The 23,790-nt window shown below is 36.4% G+C and overlaps 1 protein-coding gene across 1 annotated transcript; it reads left to right on the top strand.

The window, feature by feature from the left end:
• Positions 1-244: 244 nt before the first annotated feature.
• Positions 245-21,978, top strand: METTL4 (methyltransferase 4, N6-adenosine). Its single transcript, XM_070942358.1, has 8 exons — positions 245-819; positions 2,763-2,825; positions 4,564-4,924; positions 5,486-5,555; positions 9,370-9,544; positions 11,888-11,994; positions 13,309-13,403; positions 21,259-21,978. Exons 1-8 carry the CDS (start codon positions 433-435, stop codon positions 21,417-21,419), a joined length of 1,419 nt encoding a protein of 472 aa, XP_070798459.1. The 5' UTR covers positions 245-432; the 3' UTR covers positions 21,420-21,978.
• Positions 21,979-23,790: the final 1,812 nt, after the last annotated feature.

The raw sequence follows: 23,790 nt of genomic DNA, 5'->3' as shown, positions 1-23,790 counted from the left end.
ATGACACAGTATAGGATTTCGTATATTAATAATTTTTCACAGTATCTCCAAGTATCTATTTTCCGCATATCATTATTGCTATTTTTCTTTTTTTTTCTTATGCAAAATATTGAATACTGAACACAGGAAAGTATCTTCTCATTGGCTTTAAGAAACAGTCTTAATTTTAATGAACTGTTAATTTCTTAAAGCAGTGGCATCTTTTTTCCAGATTCACATGGATGCTTGAAAATGATCAGTCTCTTCAACAGAGGAGAGATGCTGTGCTCATAGAAAGTCCTAGTTTCACAGAATTGAATTAAAATATTTGACAGTGGGTAAACTAATGGTTTATGCAACACTTCTCTAAAGATTTATTTCTCTGGTTCCCCCCTCCCCCTTCCAAGGAATACAGTTTTTAATTCATTTGGAAGAATTAAGCCAAAGCAGACAATGTCAATTGTATGTTATCTGCCATCTGGCTGGATGCTAGATCACCTCTCTTTCATAAATAAATCTGGATACTATTTTTGCCACTCTCTTGAGCAGTCAGCTAAGGATAGTTCTGACAATACAGCTATTCCTGCTTCCTCCGGTATAAGTTTGATTCCTATAAAATCATGTACAAAAAAAACAAATCCCGAATTTAGAAACTCGGGAGAAAAATGTAATCAGAAAGTAAAGAGGACATACTTATTTCTAGAACAATTTTTTAATGTACTTAAACCCCATATTCCTGCAAGCTTCCAGACGGAAAAGCATGGTCTAGAAACTAGTATATCTAAACAGCAGAAAAATGACAAGGACAAGAAACCTATTATTACAGTTAAGGCTAAAAAGGTAGTGTATAAAGATACATTTCTTACATATTTACATACATTTTCATGCTGTAAGTAATATAAAATGAAATCACTGGTTTATTATAAAAATAGTTATAGATTATTACTTGCAATCCAATGGTGCTGTGTAGTTTATTGGTAATAAGCACTGTATAATTTTACTTGCTTTCAGCATTTCATTTCATAAACCTCTGGAAAATGAAATCAAGTACAACTAATTTTAGCATGTGCTAGTAAAGTTTTATTATGAATTTATAAATAAAAAATGGTCCTGCTGTAAAAGACCATACTAGTAATTCGCTGAGTAACAGTAGTAACATGTGTCTTACACTCATGCTATTATATGTATTTGCCATTCCGAGTTGTAATCTTAGAAGGAATTGTTTAAAGCTGGTTCCTTATGTGGCATTTTCTCTTTCAGAAAGCCACATGGCTTGACTTTCTTTGTCTGTTGTGGTCTCTGTGTCATATACAATGACACATCTGATAATAAAAGTGAGGGACACTTTCCCATCTGAAAATTCTATATTTTTCCTATAGTCAATAGTTTAGAATGAAAAGGGTACTGCAAAAAACTGTAGTTTTTTCTTCCCAAAAATATAAATATGAAGACAATTTCTATTGTTCATTTATTCTGGGTCACCTATATCTGGTGCTCCCTGGATATACTGTATCACTGCTGTAATTTCCATGAAAATGTAGCACTGGCATTTCTGGAAGTGATCAGGGTATGAAACACTAGCTGGATAATACCACTTTCCCTAGTATCCCAATTTCCATTATTTCCAGCCAGCACTGGGTTTGGATTATGAGAATTGTGTGTGGGCTCATCTGGATTTATTTATTTATTTATTTATTTATTTACTTACTTACTTATTTGTTTATTTATTTATTTATTTATTTATTTATTTATTTATTTATTTATTTGTTCGATTTATATGCTGCCCTTCTCCAGAGACTCAGGGCGGCTTACAATGCGTTAAGCAAGAGCCTTCATACTTTTGTATATACCTGCTTAGTAAGGCTTTTGCCCCCTCCCCCCAAAGCGGTGTTCTTTTTTATACAAAGTCAGCTTATTGCCCCCACAATCTGGGTCCTCATTTTACCTACCTCGAAAGGATGGAAGGCTAAGTCAACCTTGAGCCTGGTGAGATTTGAACTTGCCATAATTGCAGGCAGCTGGTGCTACTTTAACAGCACTTAGCCAGCTGTGCCACCAAGGCTCTTATTGTAATATTTGTAATGCATCTTGGAGAAGGATATTGTAATAATCAGTGCTACATGTAGTTCTTGGTTAATAATGGTAATTGGGATTTAAATTTCCACTGCTAACTGATGCAATCATAAAATGTGATATCATGACTGCATTGCTTAGTAACAGGAATCCTGGCAGTTCCTCTTCTTGTTGTTAAACTGAATCCTACCAGCTTTTAGATGAGGATCTGCTCCAATCCAAGCCATTCCTGCTTGGAATGGCTTGGATTCCAAGTCATTCCACCTTTGTAATCACTCCTCTTCAGTTGTTGCCTATCATACATCCATCTCTGTCTTTTTGGACAATCCTTTACCTATTGCTACTACCCACATCGCACATCACACTGCACGCTACTAATGTACCTGCCAAGGTCTTCACGCTGCCTTCTTTTTTTGTAGCCAGGATGCAGCTAGACTTCTCTTGCATTACAACTTATGGTAGGTGAATTGTGAGATGCTGAAAACCATTGCCACCAATATGTGTCCCACCAATTAGGTTGCAAATTGTGCATCTATGAGATTCTGCTATTTACTAACATACACATTGAGTTGTCTTTGTGAAGTTTAAGGGATGCAAGTTCATCACAAAGTACATCTTTTCCTCATATACAGAATAATTAATGTAGGTAACACTTGAAATGGTAGTATTGCTAATGGTAGTATTGCTAATCTGCTCATTTTCAACTTTAGAAACGGAAAAGAAGCAGTGAACTTAATCATGGTGAAAGTGATATCTTAGAGTATCATTTAAAGGTAAGGTTGAAGACTAATAATGGGACCGTACCATTTGTTTTTGTGACACATGCTTATGAAATGCTTCACATTCTTATGAAACGTTCAGTGTTAAAAGAGTATATGTTCAAATAAAAGTTAAATTCACACTTCATGTTTAGGCAGAATGTGGTTGTTAATTTATTTATTTATCAGATTTTATCCCACCTTTCTTTATAAGTAACTCAAGGCAGCAAACATACCTAATACTCCTTCCAACTATTTTCCCCACAACAACAATTCTGTGAGGTAACAGTAATAGTTGGAAGGGACCTTGGAGGTCATCTAGTCCAACCCCCTGCTCACGCAGGAGATTTATACAAGGGATTCAAACCGCCAACCTTTCTGATTGACTAGCTCAGCATCTTAGCTACTGAGCCACCTAGGATGAGTTGGGCTAAGAAAGAGTGACTGATCCAAAGTTACCCAGCCAGGTTTCATGCCCAAGGCAGGATTAGAACTCACAGTCTTCTGATTTCTAGACTGGCAACTTAACCACTACACCAAACTGGTTTCAATCATAACTTAATGATTGTATGAACCCATTCTTGCTTAGTGCAAACCATAACTAAAATCACAGTGAATTTTTTTTGAAAGGTGTTTTAATTTTAGCTTCTTTTGTGAATGGTAGTACAAACATAGTCTGTTTACTTGTGACTAAGATTATTTCCCATCATTGACTTTTAATGTCTTGATAGCCTCATTCAGTCATTGCTGTTGGCAAACGGGCTGTTTTCGGCCTCCGGAGGGCCTCCAGGGGGTGGGGAATGCTGTTTTTGCTCACCCCAGACTCCTAGAAAAGCTCTGGAGCTTTTTCTGGAGAGGAAAAAATGGGCCTTCCAGTCCCATCGGAAGTTGGCAAACGGCCTCCCCCCCTCTGGAGAGCCTCTAGGGGGGAGGCCGTTTTCACCCTCCCCAGACTCCTAGAAAGACTCTGGAGCCTGGGGAGAGAGAAAAATGGTCCTCTCCCCCACCGAGACCCTCCGGAGGCAGGAAACAGCCTGTTTCCCTACTTCTGGTGGGCCCAGAAGGCCTGAAAATCAGCTGGCTGGAGCTGAGTTTGTGTGCCCACCGATATGGCTATGCGTGCCACAGGTTCGTCATCACAGTCCTAGGCCATAAGGTACTTAGCATAATTTTGGGTGTTGTTTTGCTAATCTTATTTATAAACCATGAATTTATTACATAACATGATGGGTGAATCTCTTATTTATTCAACAGTGTGGCTAAGCCATAGTTAAATGCGTGATGTATGCATGCAGTTCAGCTTGTTCTACAAAGAAACATAGTCTTGTATGTGTAAGTTAGGCCTTTTGATGGTGGTAGTTGTTAATTGGCTTTATTTCTTCATTTTGTGCATTCCTAAATACCGTGAATATTTTTAAATTTTAGTTTAAATTTAGTTTCATTTTCAAATTGTAAATTAGTAAAATGAATCCGTAGGCCTCAAGGTTAGAAGGTTGCTAATACAATAACATGTATAATTGTCCTATCTCTATTGTAATGCTTCTGTTTGCAAAAATGTCCATGTGAAGGATTCATAACATTCTCCATTCAAACACCAAGAAATAATGTTAAGATGAACAAATCTGAAAACATTTTATAACTGCTTCATGCTTACATTGTGCAGTCATTAATTCATAGAACTTTTTAGTAAATTGTGGTTGACAAACCAACATGTTTCAAGCAATTTCTCTTTATTTTTTATTGCTGTACACAGATCAGTGGCATAATTTTGGATGGGACCAGATGTTTACTCCAGGAGGCACGCAGAAGTGGTGTCCTTCAGCCTAATTCTATAGACCAGTTTTATGTCAAGGCATCTGACAAAGGACCCAGTAATTGCAGTTTGGCTGAGCTTTGCGAGATGGCCAAATGTTTCGTTCCTATGAATGAAAGAGAGCAAAAATGTGTAATAGACAAGGAAACCTCTGACCCAGAACAAGTTCAATTAACCTGTGTTACTGAAAATAATACAAACAATGCAAAGATGTTAACACTAATGGGACAGAACTACTTATTTCCCCCCAGAAGTGCATTTCTTTTATCAGATTTTTCGTGTATGCAGCCACTTTTGAATTGTAAGTACCAGTACATACCTTAGTAAAATTTCTCACTTGTTCAGCAATCCCTAAATATTTTGCCATAGCAGTTCTATGTATATTTTGCCATAGCAGTTCTATGTATATTTTAGTAAAAGGAAGAATTGAAAGACCTGACTATCCATTTGAACAATTCGATTTGAGCAGGTGTATTTTGCCTTGATATAAGCAAAATATTATGTTTATCTTTGTGTATAGTGAATAACCAAACTTGTTCATGATCCATTCTTTAGCTATAATTTATCTTGATTTGGTTCTGAAACAAATCTGCCTGGATAGACCAGAAAGATTTTATGGTACATGTGAAGCCGTTATAATTGCTTGTATGAAATTGAGCTATATGTTAAATTCAGCTTTACACATAAAGCAGTGTAGTCGATATAAACTTAAAAGGGCAGATTTTTGTTTTAAAATGCAGGGAAAGATCATACTTTCAATTCCTTTGAAAGATGTAAGTATTAGGGTCTTATAATATGGGAAATATTTTTATAATTTCAAATAATTGTTCCTGCAATAATTGAAAACATTTCTTTTTTCCAGATAAAAAGAAGTATGACATAATTGTTATAGACCCACCATGGGAGAACAAGTCTGTCAAAAGAAGCAATAGGTATGATTCCCATAAATGTATATTTTTATTTAAATTAAGTAAATAGCTTTTAATACCATGCCATCTGGCAAGTTACTGTTTTAGTGGTGCAATAAAAGGAAGTAATTTGCAAAAGGGTATCTGAATAAAATTTGCTGTATGCTTGTATGCTTGATATAAAAAATGGCATCCTAACAAGCTTTTTGTGATTGAGATTCTCAAATGTAAGAGGATATAATGGTTAGCATTTATCAAATGAAATTATTTTATTAAGTTGTAAAATTAATCAGTTAATAGATTGCTATAATTTGTGATTATTCTTGTTTTCATAAATGTATTAAGAGTATTTCTAATATAATTCTGGCTGGTTGACTAGAAACGTGCAGGTTATAAACAACATGAATAGAAATTTAAAAATTAGTAAATTGTTCTGTCTTTTAATATCTTTTAAATTTGCATATTAAAAATAGTGGGAAAAAATAAAAAGTAAATTGAAAAATAAACGAGATATATAATTTATTAAAATTGGGGCAATACAATATCATTCAAACATCTATTTAAAGAAATACAGATTATCTTTGCTTACTGACTATCTCCTTTAGTAGTTGTTCAGTTATGGTGGTATGAAAAATAGCTTTGCAACCAATCCTCATATTTACAACCATCACAACGTCCTCTGGTCACATGATCACCATTTGAGTACTTTGCAACTGACTTGCAACAAGCAAAGTTAATAGAGAAGATGGAAGTAAAATCATAAATTGCTGTCACAGGATGTTTCACTTAACAACTGAACACTTAACAACAACTGAAATGGAGTAAGATTGTAAATCGAATAGAGCAGAGTAGAACAGAATAGAATAGATAATATAGAAAAGAATAGAAAAGAATATTGGAATGGAATGGAACAGAACAAACACTATTGGCCAAGTGTGATTGTACACACAAGGAATTTGTCTCTGGTGCATAAGCTCTCCGTGTACATACAAACAACAAAGTAAACAATAATGATACCAATAAGAGAAGGTAGTAGAAAAGATGAGAAGGATAATAATAATATAGCCATACTGTATGGGTAAATAACCTTTGGCATAAGACAGTGCTGTGGTAATTAGGTGTTGAGCAGCATGATGGCATAAGGGAAAAAACTCTCTGTGTCTGGTTGTTTTGGCATTCAATGCTCTATAGTGGCTTCCTGAGGGAAAGAGTTGAAACAGTTTATGTCCAGGATGTGAGGGGTCTATAGATATTTTCTCAGCCCTCTTTCTGTACCAGTCCTGTTTGGTTGCTGTACAAAACCTGGAGCCTGGATAGCTCAACAGACAGAGCTCTGTAATTTAACATCAGCTGTCTGCAATTAAAGTAAGATCGAATCTTGCCAGGCTCAAGGTTGACTTAGCCTTCCATCCTTTCTAAGGTAGGTGAAATGAGGACCCAGTTTTTGGGGGCAATAAGCTGACTTTGTATAAATATACAAAAGTATGAAGGCTATTGCTTAACGCACTGTAAGCCGCCCTGAGTCTTCGGAGAAGGGCAGCATATAAATCAAATTAAAAAAAAAACAACAACAAAAAAAAACAGTTACAGAAGTACAAATGACAGATTCCATAATTCCTCTGTAGAACTGTATCAGCAGCTGCTTGGGCAGTCTGGACTTTCTGAGTTGATGTAGGAATGCTGTCGTGCCATTTTAATGATGGCTTTAGTGTTAAGTGTCCATTTCAAGTCCTGGGAGATTATACCGTAGAACCCAGGTCTCTATTGTTGATACTATGTTGTCTAAAATAGTAAGAGGTGGTAGAATAGGAGGGCTGCTCCTAAAATCTACTTTCATCTCTACAGTTTTAAGTGTGTTCAGCTCCAGATTGTTCTGGCTGCACCACAGGGCCAGTTATTCAACCTCCCATCTATATGCAGACTCATCACTGTCTCAAATGGGATCAATGACTGTTGTATCATCTGCAAACTTCAGTACTTTAACTTAGAGGTGCAGTCATTGGTATAGATAGAAAAGAGTAATGGAGAGAGCAGACAGCCCTGGGGGTTGCCTGTGCTAATTGAACGGGTATTTGATGTGATTTTACCTAGCTTCATCTGTTGCTTTCTATCTATCAGAAATCTTATAATCCACTACAAGTGTAGATGGACACAGCTAGCTGAGTCAGTTTTGAGCAGGGGTGTCAAATTCAAGGTCCGTGGGCCACATCTGGCCCATGGGGTGCTTAGATCTGGCTGGCAGGGCTGCCCTGGAAACAGCAAAGGACCGGCCCACGGTGGCTCTGCCAGAGAAAATGGAGCTGAGGAGGGCCGCATGTGGCCGTTCCAGGCTCCATTTTTGGCCATGATGACCTGCTGCAGCCCTCCGCGGAGACTGTGTGCAGCTCCATGAGCTCCGTTTTCACTGGCAAAGTTCTATAGGCCTTCGTGGCCAAAAACTGTATCCAGGCGTCCGTTTTCGTGGTAGAGCACTTGGGCCACCACAGGCACCCCTGGCATTAGTGACGTCAGGCTGGCCACGTCCATCCCGGCCCTCCAAGTCAAACACAACCCTGATGTGGCCTCAGTGAAATAAAGTTTGACACCCATGGTTTAGAGTGATCATGATCACGGATTTTCCACTTTGTGATCATGGCATTTACTGACCAACTTGCCAATCCTAATTGTGGTTTCTAAGTGACGACTATCTGCATAAGGATGTTTTAGAAATATTATATAAACAGTCTTTAAAGGGTTGATTGTAAGAAGGAAAAATGGCTTTATCTGAAATGCGAAATAAGCAAATTGCATTCATCTTTCTCAGAAAGCTGAGAATTTGGTTTACTTTTAAAGCTGAATGTACACAGAATTTTCTTTCTGAAGTATACTTGATAAATGTTGCACTTTTATTTATTTTATTTATTTTATTTTATTTGATTTCTATACCGCCCTACTCCCGAAGGACTCAGGGCGGTGCACAGCCAAACAATAAAACACATACATACAAAATTTAAAAGTAGAATAAAATCAAATTAAATAATTTTGGCCCCGACAAATTTAAAACCCCAAACTTTTAAAACCAATTTAAAATTGAATGTATAAAATACTAAAAGATATTTAAAAATTAAAAATCTTTTAAAAAAGAGGGGGAAAATTAGTAAATTGTTCTGTCTTTTAATATCTTTTAAATTTGCATATTAAAAATAGTGGGAAAAAATAAAAAGTAAATTGAAAAATAAACGAGATATATAATTTATTAAAATTGGGGCAATACAATATCATTCAAACATCTATTTAAAGAAATACAGATTATCTTTGCTTACTGACTATCTCCTTTAGTAGTTGTTCAGTTATGGTGGTATGAAAAATAGCTTTGCAACCAATCCTCATATTTACAACCATCACAACGTCCACAATTTTCATAATCCCACTTTAAAATTCTGTAGCCTGGTGGCTGATAGACATTCTTCAGTAATGAATTTCATACTTGAACAAGATGCTGCTTCCAAAATACCACATACATGGGATAAATTGCAGTTATTGCACTCCAACTATTAATCTAATATTCAGAAATGTGGCAAAATATTTAATTAAAAGCTCATTTTGCTTCAGAAGTTTTTTTTTCCTCCAATATATATTTGCTTTGAGAAGTGAAAACGGATTGTAATTAGATTGCTGCATTCAGTAGATCCAAATGTAAAGGGAAAGCTTTTCACCACTGGATGTCACTCTTGACTCAAATTTAATCTAGAATAGAAGTTGTTAAATTAGACAAAGTTTGTAAAAAGTGTCAGACAATTTCAAACATCCTTTCTTGCTTTGGATGAGCTCTAAATTCTCTCAATGTATTCACACTTAGGTATGGTTTCTTGTCTCACTGGCAAATCAAAGAAATTCCTGTCCCAGCATTGGCAGCTCCAAATTGCCTCGTGGTCACATGGGTGACCAACAGACAGAAGCATTTACAATTTGTAAAGAATGAGCTTTATCCTCATTGGTCTATACATGGTATTGTTGAATGGTTCTGGGTAAAAGTAAGTTTGCTGGATTATTACCTGCTATTTAATATTTATAGATAGTAATTCCAGTATTAATTTTAGTGGTACATTTTAAATGCATTTTATCTTATTTTTAAATTTATTTTTCTTAATTTATAAGTGACAGTTTGAGATAGTCAAGTTCTGAACACCTCAGTTCTGAATATCAGGCTTACATATCATATTTCTGTTTTTATTACAGATTAGAATTAAAAAATAAATGAATACATTGTCAGCCTAGAAATGTGTGATCAATACCAGAGCAACACTTAAACTGTTTTTTAGTTTTTCTACTAGAAATTTTAGAGAGAATAGGTTTGTTTGTTTGTTTGTTTGTTTATGTAACTCCTTAATCCATCTTTCTGCTTTGGTGATCACTCAAGAACAACTATATGAAAAGTAAACATTAATAATAAACTCACAAAACAAAGGCACCTTCTGAGGGAGTGTATTCCATATAGTTGGAGATAAAAGATGTCCCTTCTCATGTATCAATACAATGAGTTTCTGATAGTGGTTGCCTCTTAAAAAGTGCCTCTTCTACCAGTGTTAACAGATGGATAAGGTCTAAAAGGAAGATGATATTTTATAGATAGTGAACCCCAGTAGACTGGGATTGATTGGTAAACTATTTCCGTAGCAAGCAGTGCAGAATGTATAGATTCATACATTCCCTGTATTTTGCTTTGGTTGGCAGCTTAGCTGCCACATTTTTCACCAGCCACAATGTCTGGACACTTTCCAAGGGTAGCTTCAGGCAGAGCACAGTCGATAGCCAAATGTCAGGCTGCATATGGTGGGCTAGACCTAAATACACAAAGGTGAAACTTGCAAATCCAATTATAGATGAAGATCAAGGAGTTCTTAAGCTTTCAGAGGGAATGTACCTCTACCCACAACAAGCTGAATTTCAATTTCCAAATCTATTTACTAACAGTACTGCTATCTTGTCTGAAGTAATTTCAGCTTGTTACTTCTCATCTGGCCCATTATTAAATACACTTGAACATTTTAAATAACGTTCAAGTATATCAATTGCTCCCTTGGTGTAGTATGGTAAGAAGCTGATGATACTCATTTAAAAATTCCAAATGACCTTCCACAGCAGTTTTGTGTAGATACCATAGGGAAAGGATTGAACCCTATGAGACACCATAGACCAATAATCTAGACAAGAGACCATTGTCCCTAGCACTACCTTCTGGTTATGGCAAAAGGTCTTCAGGCTGAATGGCTTTATGAATGCTTCAGTAGTATGCAAAACATGTGGCTTTGATGAGCATCTGAACACTGAAAACAATTATGGGCAGTCATGAAAATACCTAGCTTGGAAGCTGAGAAGATAGTAGTCCTGTAGTAGTTTTGTAGACTGTATGCATTTTGAAGCCACTCAAAATTCTTGGTTGAGATTAATTGGCTTACATATTTGATTTGGTGAAGTTGTTTCCAAGGTACAAAACAAAATCTAAGCTGTTTCACAAAGGCCTGTTCTTTCTACTGTTCCAGCCACTCAAATACAAAAAGCTATGCTCAGAATTAGCAGACAGAGGAAGAAGCATTGGGATAGTGAGATGAAATCTCTGCAGCCAATGTACTTTCTCCTTCCTGCTTTCCAGTCTTAGTCTGGTGTACAATATAGAGTAGCCTAGTGAGCAAAGCAAATTGAAGAAATTGGTTCAATTTCTGTCAGCCAAGTGTCTATGATTCTAACATTAAGGAATAGATTTTTTAAACTGGAGGAGCTGTTATCGGCATATTGTTGATTTCACTAGAAAAGTTATAAGTGGAAAGGAAAGAGAAGGATGCTGTTTTCCTATGGTGATCAGATTGCAGCCCTTCAAACATAAATTGCCCTGATCAGTGATTATAGTAGCGTTCAGTGTTCCAATTTTCCTTCTACATATACAGCAATCCCCTATTCAGTAGCTTCACTTATATATGTGAATCTCAATATTCCTCAACTTTAACAGTTATTTTGTTCTTAATAATGCTGACACAATTAGCTCAATTAAATCAACTTAATTTATAACACAATGCTAAATTTTAGCAATTTAATTTTTAGCATTTAGCCTCAGTGAGTGATACATAAAACACTGGAATTGGTTTTGTTTGACCAGATTTGGGCAGCTCTTGAATCCTGAGCTGGAGAAATGTATGCATTGATTTGTATCTTTTATTTGTAGTCATGTCAGAAGTAATTATATATGAATATAGTGCTCAACTAATATAGAAAACAGCCACTGTTTTCTGTATTAAAAACAAATTTGTGTAAAACACACATAAAATAGCTTGCACTGTTTGCTTACGCTTGCTACATTTGTTCAAATTTCTCTGTTTCAGATTACAAAGTCTGGAGAATTTGTGATTCCATTAGATTCTCTTCACAAAAAGCCATATGAAATTCTTGTACTGGGTAGAGTCCAGGGAAATACAGATGTACCACTAAGGTATGGACACTGATTTTGTTATATTATTTATATGCAGTATTATTGTGTAGCATTGAGTTAGAAATGCTTAGTTGAGTTTACAATCAAGTTTAAAGGGATGAGTGCGGTTTCTTAATACAAGACTAAGGCATGCCTGCTGTAAGCGAGTTGCAATTAGATCTCTGGTTACTTGCCTCTTTCCCATGATGTTGCAAAACTTTTTTTTCAAGAAATGTTTTAAAGTGCTTTCAGTGAATATCCAATTATTACTAAATGGGGGGATAGAATATAATTGTAGAGGCATTTGCGGGAAAGTTCCACAAGAAGGTTATGGGAGTTCATGGGAGACTAAGGACAAAGAAAAAAGTTCCCTCGAACACAATCAATTTTCTGTTGCAAGAACTTTGCCTTTTGATCCAGGGCTCTGGTTTTGATTTGTTTTTAACCCACAGATTTCATGACCTGAAAAAGTTTGAAATTCTCTCACTTAAAGAGTGGTGTTCATCAAGTGGGTACCTCTTGATGTATTAGGCTTCTGTTCCCATAATAATCAACCAATTATAGGGATTGAAATCCATCCAGGTTATGAACAGAACTAGTAGATTGCTGCTTCTTTCTTTGAAGAGATAATGCCGCCTGTTTCTGAAGATCCATTCAGTTTTCTTGTTAGCATAGGGTAGGTGAGGAAAGGAAAAGATGCTGATATCTATAACTACAAATCACACCTTTACTGTCAGTCAGAGTTTTGTCTTTTGAAGAGTTGAGAATTGACAGCTGAGATATAAGTGTGGGTAAATTAGTGCTAATCCTTTTGCAGCAAAAAAAGAACAAGGTGGTTGACATTCTGTAAGCTAGGTGTCTTCTATGCTTCCTTCCTCTACTTAGGGTAAAGCTGCAGTTAAGTCTTATATATGCCATCTTGGGTTAGCCCTAGAAAGAGTATTGGTTGCTACTGCCAAGTGGATCATTTGTGCCCTGGAATTACACATAGATCTGTTTTTATAAAGCCAGGCAATATTTATATTTAAAGTAAGTATTGGTTGTGTTCTGTTTGTCTTCTTCCTGTAGTTTTACTTTTGTTTTACAGAAACTTAAGAAATTTCATAAGCTGCCCTTTTTCTTTCAGAACAAGAAATACTCTCAACAATTATGTATTAGCTTCATTATGGCTTCAAGTATGAGAGTGCCCTCTGGGTGTTTTTTTTAATCATTCTAATTATTTTGTTTAGGAAGAGAAGTACCAATGAATGTACAAATCTTTCCCAGATACCGTGTCTGTATAAATCACTTAAGGTTTTCATTTATATTACCTTGTTTGATATATATATAAAACAGGCTTTCAGAAGATGAAATGTTTTCTGCAATTCCTGATCAGAAAATAATTGTTAGTGTACCTTGTACTCTTCATTCGCATAAGCCTCCTCTTTCAGGTAAGTTCCAGAATTATTTTTTATATTTGTAAGATTTTATATTTTCAATTTGTCTGTCTAGTTAATTGCTTAGTGTTCTTACCCATTGACATTGGTGTTTTTGGACAATCATTAATATGACATGGAATGTTTGTAGAGAATTACAGAGAGCTTGTGAATTTTCATAAGGAGTTTAACTTTGAATGTCAGTTTCCCTATGAGGCAGTTTAATTTTAACCAGACATGCTAATATATAAATATATAAAACAAATACCGTATTTTCCCGAAAATAAGACAAGGTCTTATTTTCTTTTGACACCCCTCCCCCAAATAAGGGCTTGTCCCTATTATTGGGGGGTCTTATTATTTTGAGGGTGCAGGAGGCAGCGAGCATGGGACTGGATGTCCCGTCGCTGCTGTCGCCTCCCCTCCCTGTTCTTCGTGCTGGCTGAGTGGCCCAACACGTCCCACCCCACCCCAATTGCAACAGCTGCTTCCCTTCCCCACAGTCTCTTTATCGAGAGAGGTGGCAGGTGGGGTGGGCGAGAAGCGGGATGCAGGTCTTACCTTTCAAGCTCCATCACTTTCCTCACCGTTGTGTCCAGGGAAACACGCTGTAAAAGAAAACCTTATCGCGAGTTCAATCAAACTTCTCGAACTCACAAGAAAAGAACTCACACTCTTACAGCGTGTTTCCTGGACACAACGGTGAGGAAAGCGATGGAGCTTGAAAGGTAAGACCTGCGTCCTGCTTCTCGCCCACCCCACCTGCCAAATTGCATCCCTAAAGGGGGCGGGTGGCTAAGCAACGGGCAAGAACCCTGCCATGCCTGGTGATGGTGGGGGGGGAGAAGAGACGGCAAGGGGAGCCATGACTTACTCCATGCATCTTGCTTCTCCCCCGCCCCACCTGCCACCCCTCTCAATAAAGAGATGGCGGGGAATGAAAGCAGCCAAGCTGCTGTTGCCATTGGGGTGGGGTGGGATTTGTTGGGCCGCTCAGCTGGCGCGAAGAACAGGGAGGTGAGGGCATGTCCCCCCTCCCCCCCTTCTGGCCTTGCCTCCTCAACTCATTTTGGTTGCATGGCAAGCAACCAGAAGAAATGGTGGGACCGGCTGCGCATGCATGTAAGTAATTGGGGTGGCTTATTTTGTGGGGCTGGCGTATATTATCGCATGCGCTGAAAAGCCCAATTGAGCTTATTATCTGGACATGTCTTATTTTCGGGAAAACACGGTAATATATATAAAATGGGGGGGGGGGGGGGCAAAAGCCCTACTAAGCAGGTATATACAAAAGTATGAAGGCTGTTGCTTAATGCATTGTAAGCCGCCCTGAGTCTCCGGAAAAGGGTGGCATATAAATCGAACCAATAAATAAATAAATACAATAAAAACAAAGTAATGGCAGAAAAAAATATTTTCTTTTTGTTCCATCCTTTTCATTCTACTAATTGAGTCATCCTGATGATGTTTCTTAAAATATATGGTAAATGTAGCCCAAACATGATTAAGTCATATAATACCATATTTACTGATCAGTTGTCTTACATGAAACAGGGTATAAATGTAATGGTCAACTTAACAGGAATATTTACTCTTTACCCACACTGTGAAAGCATGAACAATTATGTCCATTCTGGCTATTCAGCAGCCATAAATCTACACAGTACAGTAAGACTTGCCCAGTATGTCTACGGAGATTCTCAGTCATCCATGTCATGGTTGTCCCACAGGTGATTCTTACTAAGTTGCCTCTTGAAAACGCATCTTTGGGACTTGCTCAGTACTGCTTTTTGTTAGGGGAATTGAGATCTTTTCTTATTTGCTTGATACTTGACCATAGTAACTCTATACTACAATCACTTGTTCCACAAGCCCCCATTGCTAATCAGCAAACTTTCCTTCCTTTGAAGTGCCATGCCAAGATTTGATTCAAAAGTTGAGGTTTTAGGCTTCTCACTCCCACTAGGTTTGAAGACCTAACTTTCAAAAAATTAGTTGAACAAATTAAGCAACTTGCTTTAATCAATCCACATGGAAAATAATAATATAGCTGTGTAACCATATCTATTTTGGAGCTTTTCACAGATTCATTTTCTTCAATTATAGCAGAAGCTTACCATATTCATTGGGCATGGTACTGTTTAAAGACAGAAGGCAATATTTATTGCTGCAATAGGCAAATTATTCAGATTTTCCTCATTACTTTCTGTCAAGTGAATAATTAAGAGATGATAGAATCTGTGTCTCTAGTGCCTGAAATCAAGTTTTTTATCTGTAGTGGTTGAAAATATCTACATATAATAAACAAAAATGCTCTTGTGTAAATAATTGCATTTTCATAATGCAAGAAATGGAAGGCAAGTTAGCAATTGGGACTGGAATTTCCACCAGTAAGGAATGGGATTGTAAAGCACAATGAGATTTGACCACATTGCTTAATGACAACAATCCTGCACTTCCCATTGCTGTCTTACCCAAATTCCAGTAAATAGCCAAAGACGCACCCCAATTCAAGCAATTCAGGGTGTGGCCCCTCACCAGCCCCAGGCCTAAACCTAAACCTCGATTCTTCCAAGGTATGGGATTACCTTTCTTCAACTCACCCAAATGTTTATTCCTTCCTGACTCTGCCCTTTTGGCTGTGCTGCACCCTGCCTTGTGGGCTCTGGACTACTTTCCACACTGCATCTCAAGAGCTTCTTGGTGTGCCCCTCTCAGCAGTGCAGAATGGTTGAAGCCGCAGCTGCCTGTGATTTCCCAGCCTGGCCTAGCATCTACACAAAGCCCCAGCCCCCAATCCCAACTGCAGTTGCCTTACCACTCTGCACTCTGAGGCTCCTGCCATGTGCTCTACTGCCCCAGCTGATCTTCACTATCTTCTTGCTCCTTCTGCTAATGATGCGTGACTGCCCTGGCCCTTTGCAAGGTTACTACTGGCTCTATGAGACCATCTTCTTCAGGTCTTGTGAGGAAACTGCCATGCACGACCTGGAAGAAAAGGCCTTGACTGCCAGCAGTTGCATCATGAAGGGCTGGTCCGGGCAGGCTTGGTAAGCAGTGGAAGCAGAAAAATGGCAAAGATCTGCTAAGGTGTAGGGGCCATGGAGTGCAGGGAGGCAAAAGGATATAGATGGGGCGGGGGTGGGGTTGCAGAGAGAAAGATAGATGAGGGAGTTGAAGCATTCTTGTAGTTATAAATATGGCGATGCCAAGCAGTCTAATTTTGATCATGTAACCATGGAAGAACTGCTATAACTTTGGTAAAGACTTTTGTTCAGCACAACTGTAATTTCAAATGGATGCTGAATAAATGATTACTAAGTGAGGACTACCTTCCTTGTGTATGTGTCTGTGTGTTTTTAAATACAACCATATAGAAAAGTTTGTGAGTGTGTTCTTTGCTAGCTAATTGCTTCTTCAGATAAAACAATACTTTATTTTGTTTACATACCGGTGGTTCATATTTCATTTTGCACACATATGTGGCTAATTTCTAAATTAATAAAAAAAAAATAGTGAATGATTATGCAGAACAACATAAAACTGCAGATGGCTGAACTGCAGATTTAAGGGTTTCGGAGTATGAGAAGATATTCAAGTCTTGTCAGTAGAATAAATGTTTTACAGTGGTGAAAAACTATTAACTAGAATTGCCACTAGAGGGAATTTTTTCCAAAGTTTATAGCATGAACATAAAAAAAAAGTTGGAATGAAAGAAAACATATCAATTATCTGCACACACTGTTTTATTTTAAAAAGAAACCAGTGCAATTAACAATGTTAATGTACCACAGTATTTTATTTTGATAAAAACCTCCTTGCTATCTTTTGTTCAGACAAAAAGGACTTTGTATAAACAATCAAAATTATATTTTGTTTTGTGATTTGAATTTAACTATGAAATTGTGACACTAGAAGTTTTTAATAACATTTCTTTGTTTAATGTTCACATCATTAAATATGGCAAATAAAATTTAATTTAGATTACAGAAGTTTATGTTTGATTTTCTAATAGTTCCTGGAGAAAGAAAATATAGCACAGCATAGCAGCCTATTCCTAATAGCTGTGTTCAAGTATTTTGATTGTTTATTTTTATCCATTGGTTACGAGAAAAAAAAACACCATGAAATTTCTTTTCCTTAATTATTGTTTCAAATATTTTGAAACTGTTTTGTTTTATGATACTTTGAAAACTAATGAATTAATTATATCAAATGCTTCATGGTGCAAACTCTGCGTGGCATGAATTTCAGGCATAGACTAGCTATATTTTCTGCATTTCATTTCTGTCTTATTTTATAGTTTATAAGCCCTCAAATTCTCCCATCCACTCACAGTTACAAGATTCAGTTTGGGATTCAGTCTGATGAGCATAGACTGAATAAAAAGCTATCTACTTTAATTCAGATATTGACACAAACCACCTTTTCATTGAGTAACCTCATAAACTCATAAAGGTCAAGAGAGAATAGACCAATATAAGTTCTGTTTTATCGCTGTGGTTAGAATAGATACTTATTTTACTATTAAACTTTTAAAAACCTGCATCCTTAACCTGGAACCTATCCTTATTCTGGAACCTGAGTTCCTTAATATATAAAGCTTTTGTTATATAAAAAGTAAAGAATTTACATTGGCAAGTTTTCCACCTAAAAATGAGGATTGAAAAAATATTTAATGCAGTATAAAAATCAAGGTAATTTTCTATTTCTTGAGAATTCATTTTAATATAAAATGAGAGAAAAGAATATCCATGAAAAATTGTAAGATCTCAGAATACTTACTGGCACAAATTGGCTTTTTTAGTATCAATACATGCTACATAGTACAGCTGTGTGAATCATTCATCATCCTGAAAATTTGAAGCAGTAATTTTGAGGTTTTCCTGGATTATTTGCATATACTTATGCATGTACAAAAGTCAATTTCTGCAGGATCACTGCCAAAATATTGCCATGATCAAAGTGTCCTTTAAACAATTATGCAAGCAAACTTTATATGAATTACTCATCAAGTACAAATGGATTCTGAAAGGAACTTGGCTAAACAATAAGAATAAAAGTTAATGCTGTTATTTTAAACATTGGTTCTTAAATTTGTTTCCCTGTGGGTTTAAAATAGCAGTGAAAGCCTTCTTACATATTTTATACCATTATTGTATTCTGCACTACCAATTTATTTCTGCTATGCTATTATTTTAGAAATTAGTTATTTATTTTATATATACCTGCTGCAATTACAAAAACATCAGTGGATATGTAAAATGACATTAATGTTTAGATTTACATCTTCTTTATTTTGTACAACACAAAGCAGTATACAGTACATAATGATCCTGCCTCATAATTTTTCTATGCTATTCTTCAAAATGGGATGGACTCAGAAAATGAGAGCCCCCAAAGTCTCTTGGCTGGTTTTCACTCCTAAGGAGCAACTGGAATTCATAATCTGGTGTTTAGTCCAGTACCTTAAACCATTACACCAGACTGCTTCCCATGTAATAATATTCTCTTGATTTTCAGTGTGTGTATGAACAAAACAATAGGTTCTAGGTGCATTTGAGTAGATCGGGACCTGAAATTGTGTTAACTTCAGTCGGGATAACAAATCTGAGACAAATATTATGGCCCATGGACTAGAACAGTGATGGCTAACATTTTTGCAATCGCATGCCAGGAGACGGGTGGGTGGGGGAGGTTCGCACATGCGCGTGCCCAAACCCATAATTTATGCACCCCCCCACGCATGCGTGCGCAACCCTCCCCCCCGCTCCTGGCATGTGATGGCCTGGTAGGCCCATTTTTCTTTCTTACCTGGCTCCAGATCTTCTCTATGCATCTGGGAAGGGCGAAAACAGCCTTTCCCACTCGCTTGGAGGCCCTGTGGAGGTCTGAAAGGGCCCATTTCCCAACTCCTGGTAGGACAGGGAGTGCCATTTTTTGCTGTCCCCAGCCTCCAGAGCCTCTTTAGGAGTCTCTGGAGGCTGGGGACAGCAAAAAACATCACTTCCTGTCCCACCAGGAGTTGGGAAATGGGCCCTTTCAGACCTCCACAGGGCCTCCAAGCGAGTGGGAAAGGCTGTTTTCACCCTCCGCGAAAACATAGGATCCTCTCTGCATAGAGAGGTTCTGGAACCAGGTAAGAAAGAAAAACGGGCCTTAACCCACCCACCCCAGGCCCTCTAGAGGCAGGAAACAGCTTGTTTCCCTACTTCTGGTGAGCCCAGAAGGTCCGAAAATCAGCTGGCCGGCACGAACATTCGCGCTAGAGCTGAGCTGGCGGGCCCACTGATATGGCTATGCGTGCCACAGGTTCGCCATCAAGGGACTAGAAGGACTATCATCTCAGTTCATAGGCCTGTTCTTCTGTATTCAGAGAATAATAGTTTATTTCAGTAGTAAAATAATATGATATAAATGTTACATTTTATTAAATAATCTAATTTTCCTGGTTAAAACATGTTCAGCACAGGATAAATGGCATTTTCAGTGAAAATTTCATTTTTGCAACCTCTTCTCTACCATTTAGTGTTGTTCTGTATTTTTGCAGCTCATCTATGATAGCCCTCCCTAGGGGGACACTGCCATCTTTTTTTCTGAATACTTCCACTATATACTGCAATTCAACAGGTTGCCATTTATTTACCTGTTGGACAGCCTTCCCAAATGTGTCCAGCACTTAGTTCTCTTAGTCATTGGCCATTGTGGCTGATAATTATGGAAGGTGTAGTCTAATATCAGTTTGGAGAAATGTGATGTGTAGATCCAGTGATAAAAAGAAAAATTACATATCAAATGAAAGTCCTAAGTAATACATGAATATAAGGATATATACTGTTTATTGAGCTTTAGCAACTAAGACTTTGTCCCATTAATTTGGAACTACCACACTTATGTTGCAAAAATCAAGGTGACCTTAGAAGGCAGCAAAATGATGTAGTGATTCCTAACTTTTTGCAGCCTCCTAAAGGCTGTACAGATTTACAAAGCCTGGAATTGGTATCCCAAATTACATGCTGGCCACTGTAGCTGTGATCTGTGAAAATTATTGAAATATTTTGGGTCACAGTTTGTGAAACTGATGCCCAAATACAAGTTTAAACATAATTGCCATCTGGTTATGGTGAGAACATCATTAAGATGTACTTAGAACAGCATATGATTTTATATATTTGAATTGCTGTATAAAGGATTAATTGGTAGTGAAGCACAGCAGAACATGACTGATTTATCTGATACCTTCAACTTTAAAAAAGAAGGTATTGTAAGGAATTAACAATCTGCATATTCAATAAATTACACTCTTAAGAGATTATCAAATAGGAAATCACAACAGTTTAATTGGCTTAAAGTTAGATTTGCCTGTTTCTTCAAAATGCCATATGAAGCCAGTGAAAGCTATACTGGAAGTAAGTCATACTGAAACTGAATAATTATCTCTTAAATGTAAAATGCAGTTACTGAAAGTTTACAATAAATGAAACCAAAGTATACCCTACATGGATTGTTTTCTACTCATTTCTGTTTTTCAATCCTAAATTCAAAATTTGAGAGAAGAAATGGTTAAAGATATTTACCTCTGTCAGTCAAGAGTTGTATTAGTAATCATCATAAGTGAACTTTTAGATTCTTATGATGGTACTATAGTCTGTAAATGAGAATAACTAAGTTTTGGTAGTACTGGTCATTTTTCCAAGGATGGGTATTTCATATTTGTGTCATATAAATTTTCTAAATAAATAAATATTTTTTTCTGGCAATATACAATAAATTTGGCTAACAAGAAACTCCTTAAAGCTATTTATCCTGTGTTTATTCTCCAACTTCCAACACTTACCATCCTCACCCTTTTGTTTTTTTCACTTTCCAGAGATTTTGAAAGAATATACCAAGCCAGATGTAGAATGTTTAGAGCTGTTTGCCCGGAATTTGCAACCTGGATGGACCAGTTGGGGCAATGAAGTCCTTAAATTCCAGCACTTGGACTACTTCACTGTTTATAATGATGATAATAAGGATGATGATGACTAGCAAATCATAATTATTTTTGAAGGATTTTATGTCTGAGTTCGGAATTTCACCTTTGCTAACCCTAACTCTGCATTGTGAGAGAGATGTAAACAACCTGGAATAGTTTTCAAGAACAGCTCTACATTAATTAAAGGTCAAACAATAACAAGGATGGAACTGGTTATTCCATGCTTAGGTTGTAGAAGTCTTTGCTAACAATAATTGGAGGCGAAGGTACCAGCAGTATGATATCTACAGTAGGACCTCTCCTGGAACAGTCAATCCAACATCTCACATCTGTCGGTAACTGTCGGTACTGTCGGTATTTTGCCTCCTATTCCCATAATCCTCCCAGGAAAATTCTGGATCATACCTGCACATCCAGCCTCTGGCTCTTTGAAAGATTGGCTGCCATCATTGAAAAACTATTTCACTTACATGTTACATATTGCTTATTTATAACTTCTAGTTCTGTCATTAGAAGAGTTTTATATTTTTATGTTTTGATGGTACACCTTCCTATTTTGACCAAAAGGGTTAAAATGAAAGTTAAAATGTAACTACATAGTTTTTAGCATTTTCTGACTTGGAAATAATGGCTTTATAAATGTAATTAAAGCTTCTCATAATAATATCCCATTTTTAATTTAATTTTTAAAAATTCAATTTCAGAAATACGTTTACTTGCTATGGTATTTACTGGTTTCATTTATTCAGTTATATGATTTAAGTTGTGTTTTTTGTTGTTTTGATAGCAACAAGGCTAAAAGAATAACTGGTTTGTGTGGTGTCTTTTTTAAAAAAACGGTAGGATGCAAATCTGAACAGAAGGAAAGAATATATCAGTGTACCTTTTACAACACAGTCTTCTACTTAATTCCATTGAAATAATATAGCTATTCAGTTAAAAGGGCTTGATTTCCTGTCAAGGGATAAAATATTGCATCTCTAATCTTCATATATACAGCCATGTTCTTTGATCATACAGTATTCACAGACATACAACTGGTTTTACATTATTTATCTCTATTAAAGTCTTGGAAAGTTCTTGGGTCAATGTATAGTAGAAAAGGTGTTCTCTTTGCAGGACAGTATACTAAGAAGTTGGGGCACATATTGGGTTTTGAAATTGAGGATGATCAGTACTTAATGCTTTGAAACATTTTTACTTTAAAAGAAGGGATAAAATACTTAATTAGAAGTAATTATAAATCAGACTAGTTTTTTTAAAAAATCCATGAATATATAATTTTTATTTTTTATTTATTTGTTAAATTTATTTGCAGCCCCATCAAGGGGCTACCATAAGTGGCTTAAACAGTAAAAATAGAAGCATGAAGTATAAGCAGTAGAAAAACAATAAAACTATAAAATAAACAATGATAATGCAGTAATATGAGATTAAAAGATGGGCAGAGAAAGCAGAGAAATGGTGTGGGGGAAACGTGATCTTTGCTATTAATCTAATAGCTACTTCCTGAGTGTTACTGCCTCATTGGATTTCAAGGATTTTTCTTGACTTCATATTGGATTTAATCTACTTGTGGTTCACAGCAGTGACAATACCTTCAATTTAAGCATACTTTGATGATTCAATATGAGCCAGATGCTTGTGGTACTTGAGCTGTTTTCTAATTTATTGGAATCCATTATGAAATGTAAACCTACAACATGTCTTCAACAAAAGTTAAAGAACATTTTTAAAGTAGAAGCCATCAGAGTTTATGAATTTTGTATTAAAGAACTGGAATATCTGACATTCTTGTTAAGAACCATGGTGGCACAATGGTTAGAATGCAGTATTGCAAGCTAATTCTGCCCACAGCCAGGAGTTTGACCCTGACTGGCTCAAGGTTGATTCAGCCTTCTATCCTCCAGATTGTTGAGGACAAATTGCTGACATTTATAAACCGCTCAGAGAGTACTGTAAAGTACTGTATATAAGTTGAAGTGTTATTACTATTGTTCTTTGTTACATAGGTCCCAAGACACAATTTAAGAGTAAAAAAAAAAATGTTCCAATATTTAAAGTGAACAAGAAAGCATGATGTGTTGCAGTTGTCTGATATTAGAGAAGACAAATTACCTTTTTTTAAAAAAATTCTAAATTCAGACTTAGTTTATCTCAGTGAATGTTATCAGATTTTTTTTTAATGAAAATGAAGGATTGAACTTGATCTGAAAATGTCAAATTAGCATTTGACCTTTTCTTATTTTTATAGCCTTATAAGCAAAACATAGTTGGTAATGTTTTCTGAGATTTTTTTTAAAAAAAATAGATAATCTCACAGAGGTGAATGATTCAATTAAACTTTTACAGAAATATTCTGGCAAGCTCTAGAGGAACCCAGTATGAAAAAGTTAAATTGGATGTAGATAAAAATACCTGTGC

This window comes from Pituophis catenifer, unplaced genomic scaffold, assembly GCF_029215685.1.
Source record: "Pituophis catenifer annectens isolate HBS135680 unplaced genomic scaffold, rPitCat1.0.hap2 SCAF_3, whole genome shotgun sequence".
In the NCBI taxonomy this organism is placed as follows: domain Eukaryota; kingdom Metazoa; phylum Chordata; class Lepidosauria; order Squamata; family Colubridae; genus Pituophis; species Pituophis catenifer.
Note: the sequence above shows the minus strand (reverse complement) of the source record. Positions and strands in the feature narration are given on the sequence as shown.

Bases quoted from the DNA above. Each gene is read 5' to 3' on its own strand.
- METTL4 (XM_070942358.1), top strand. From the start codon at position 433: ATGTCAATTGTATGTTATCTGCCATCTGGCTGGATGCTAGATCACCTC. The intron at 2,826-4,563 runs GTAAGGTTGAAG...TGCTGTACACAG, and splicing joins TCTTAGAGTATCATTTAAAG to ATCAGTGGCATAATTTTGGA. The intron at 5,556-9,369 runs GTATGATTCCCA...ATTCACACTTAG, and splicing joins TCTGTCAAAAGAAGCAATAG to GTATGGTTTCTTGTCTCACT.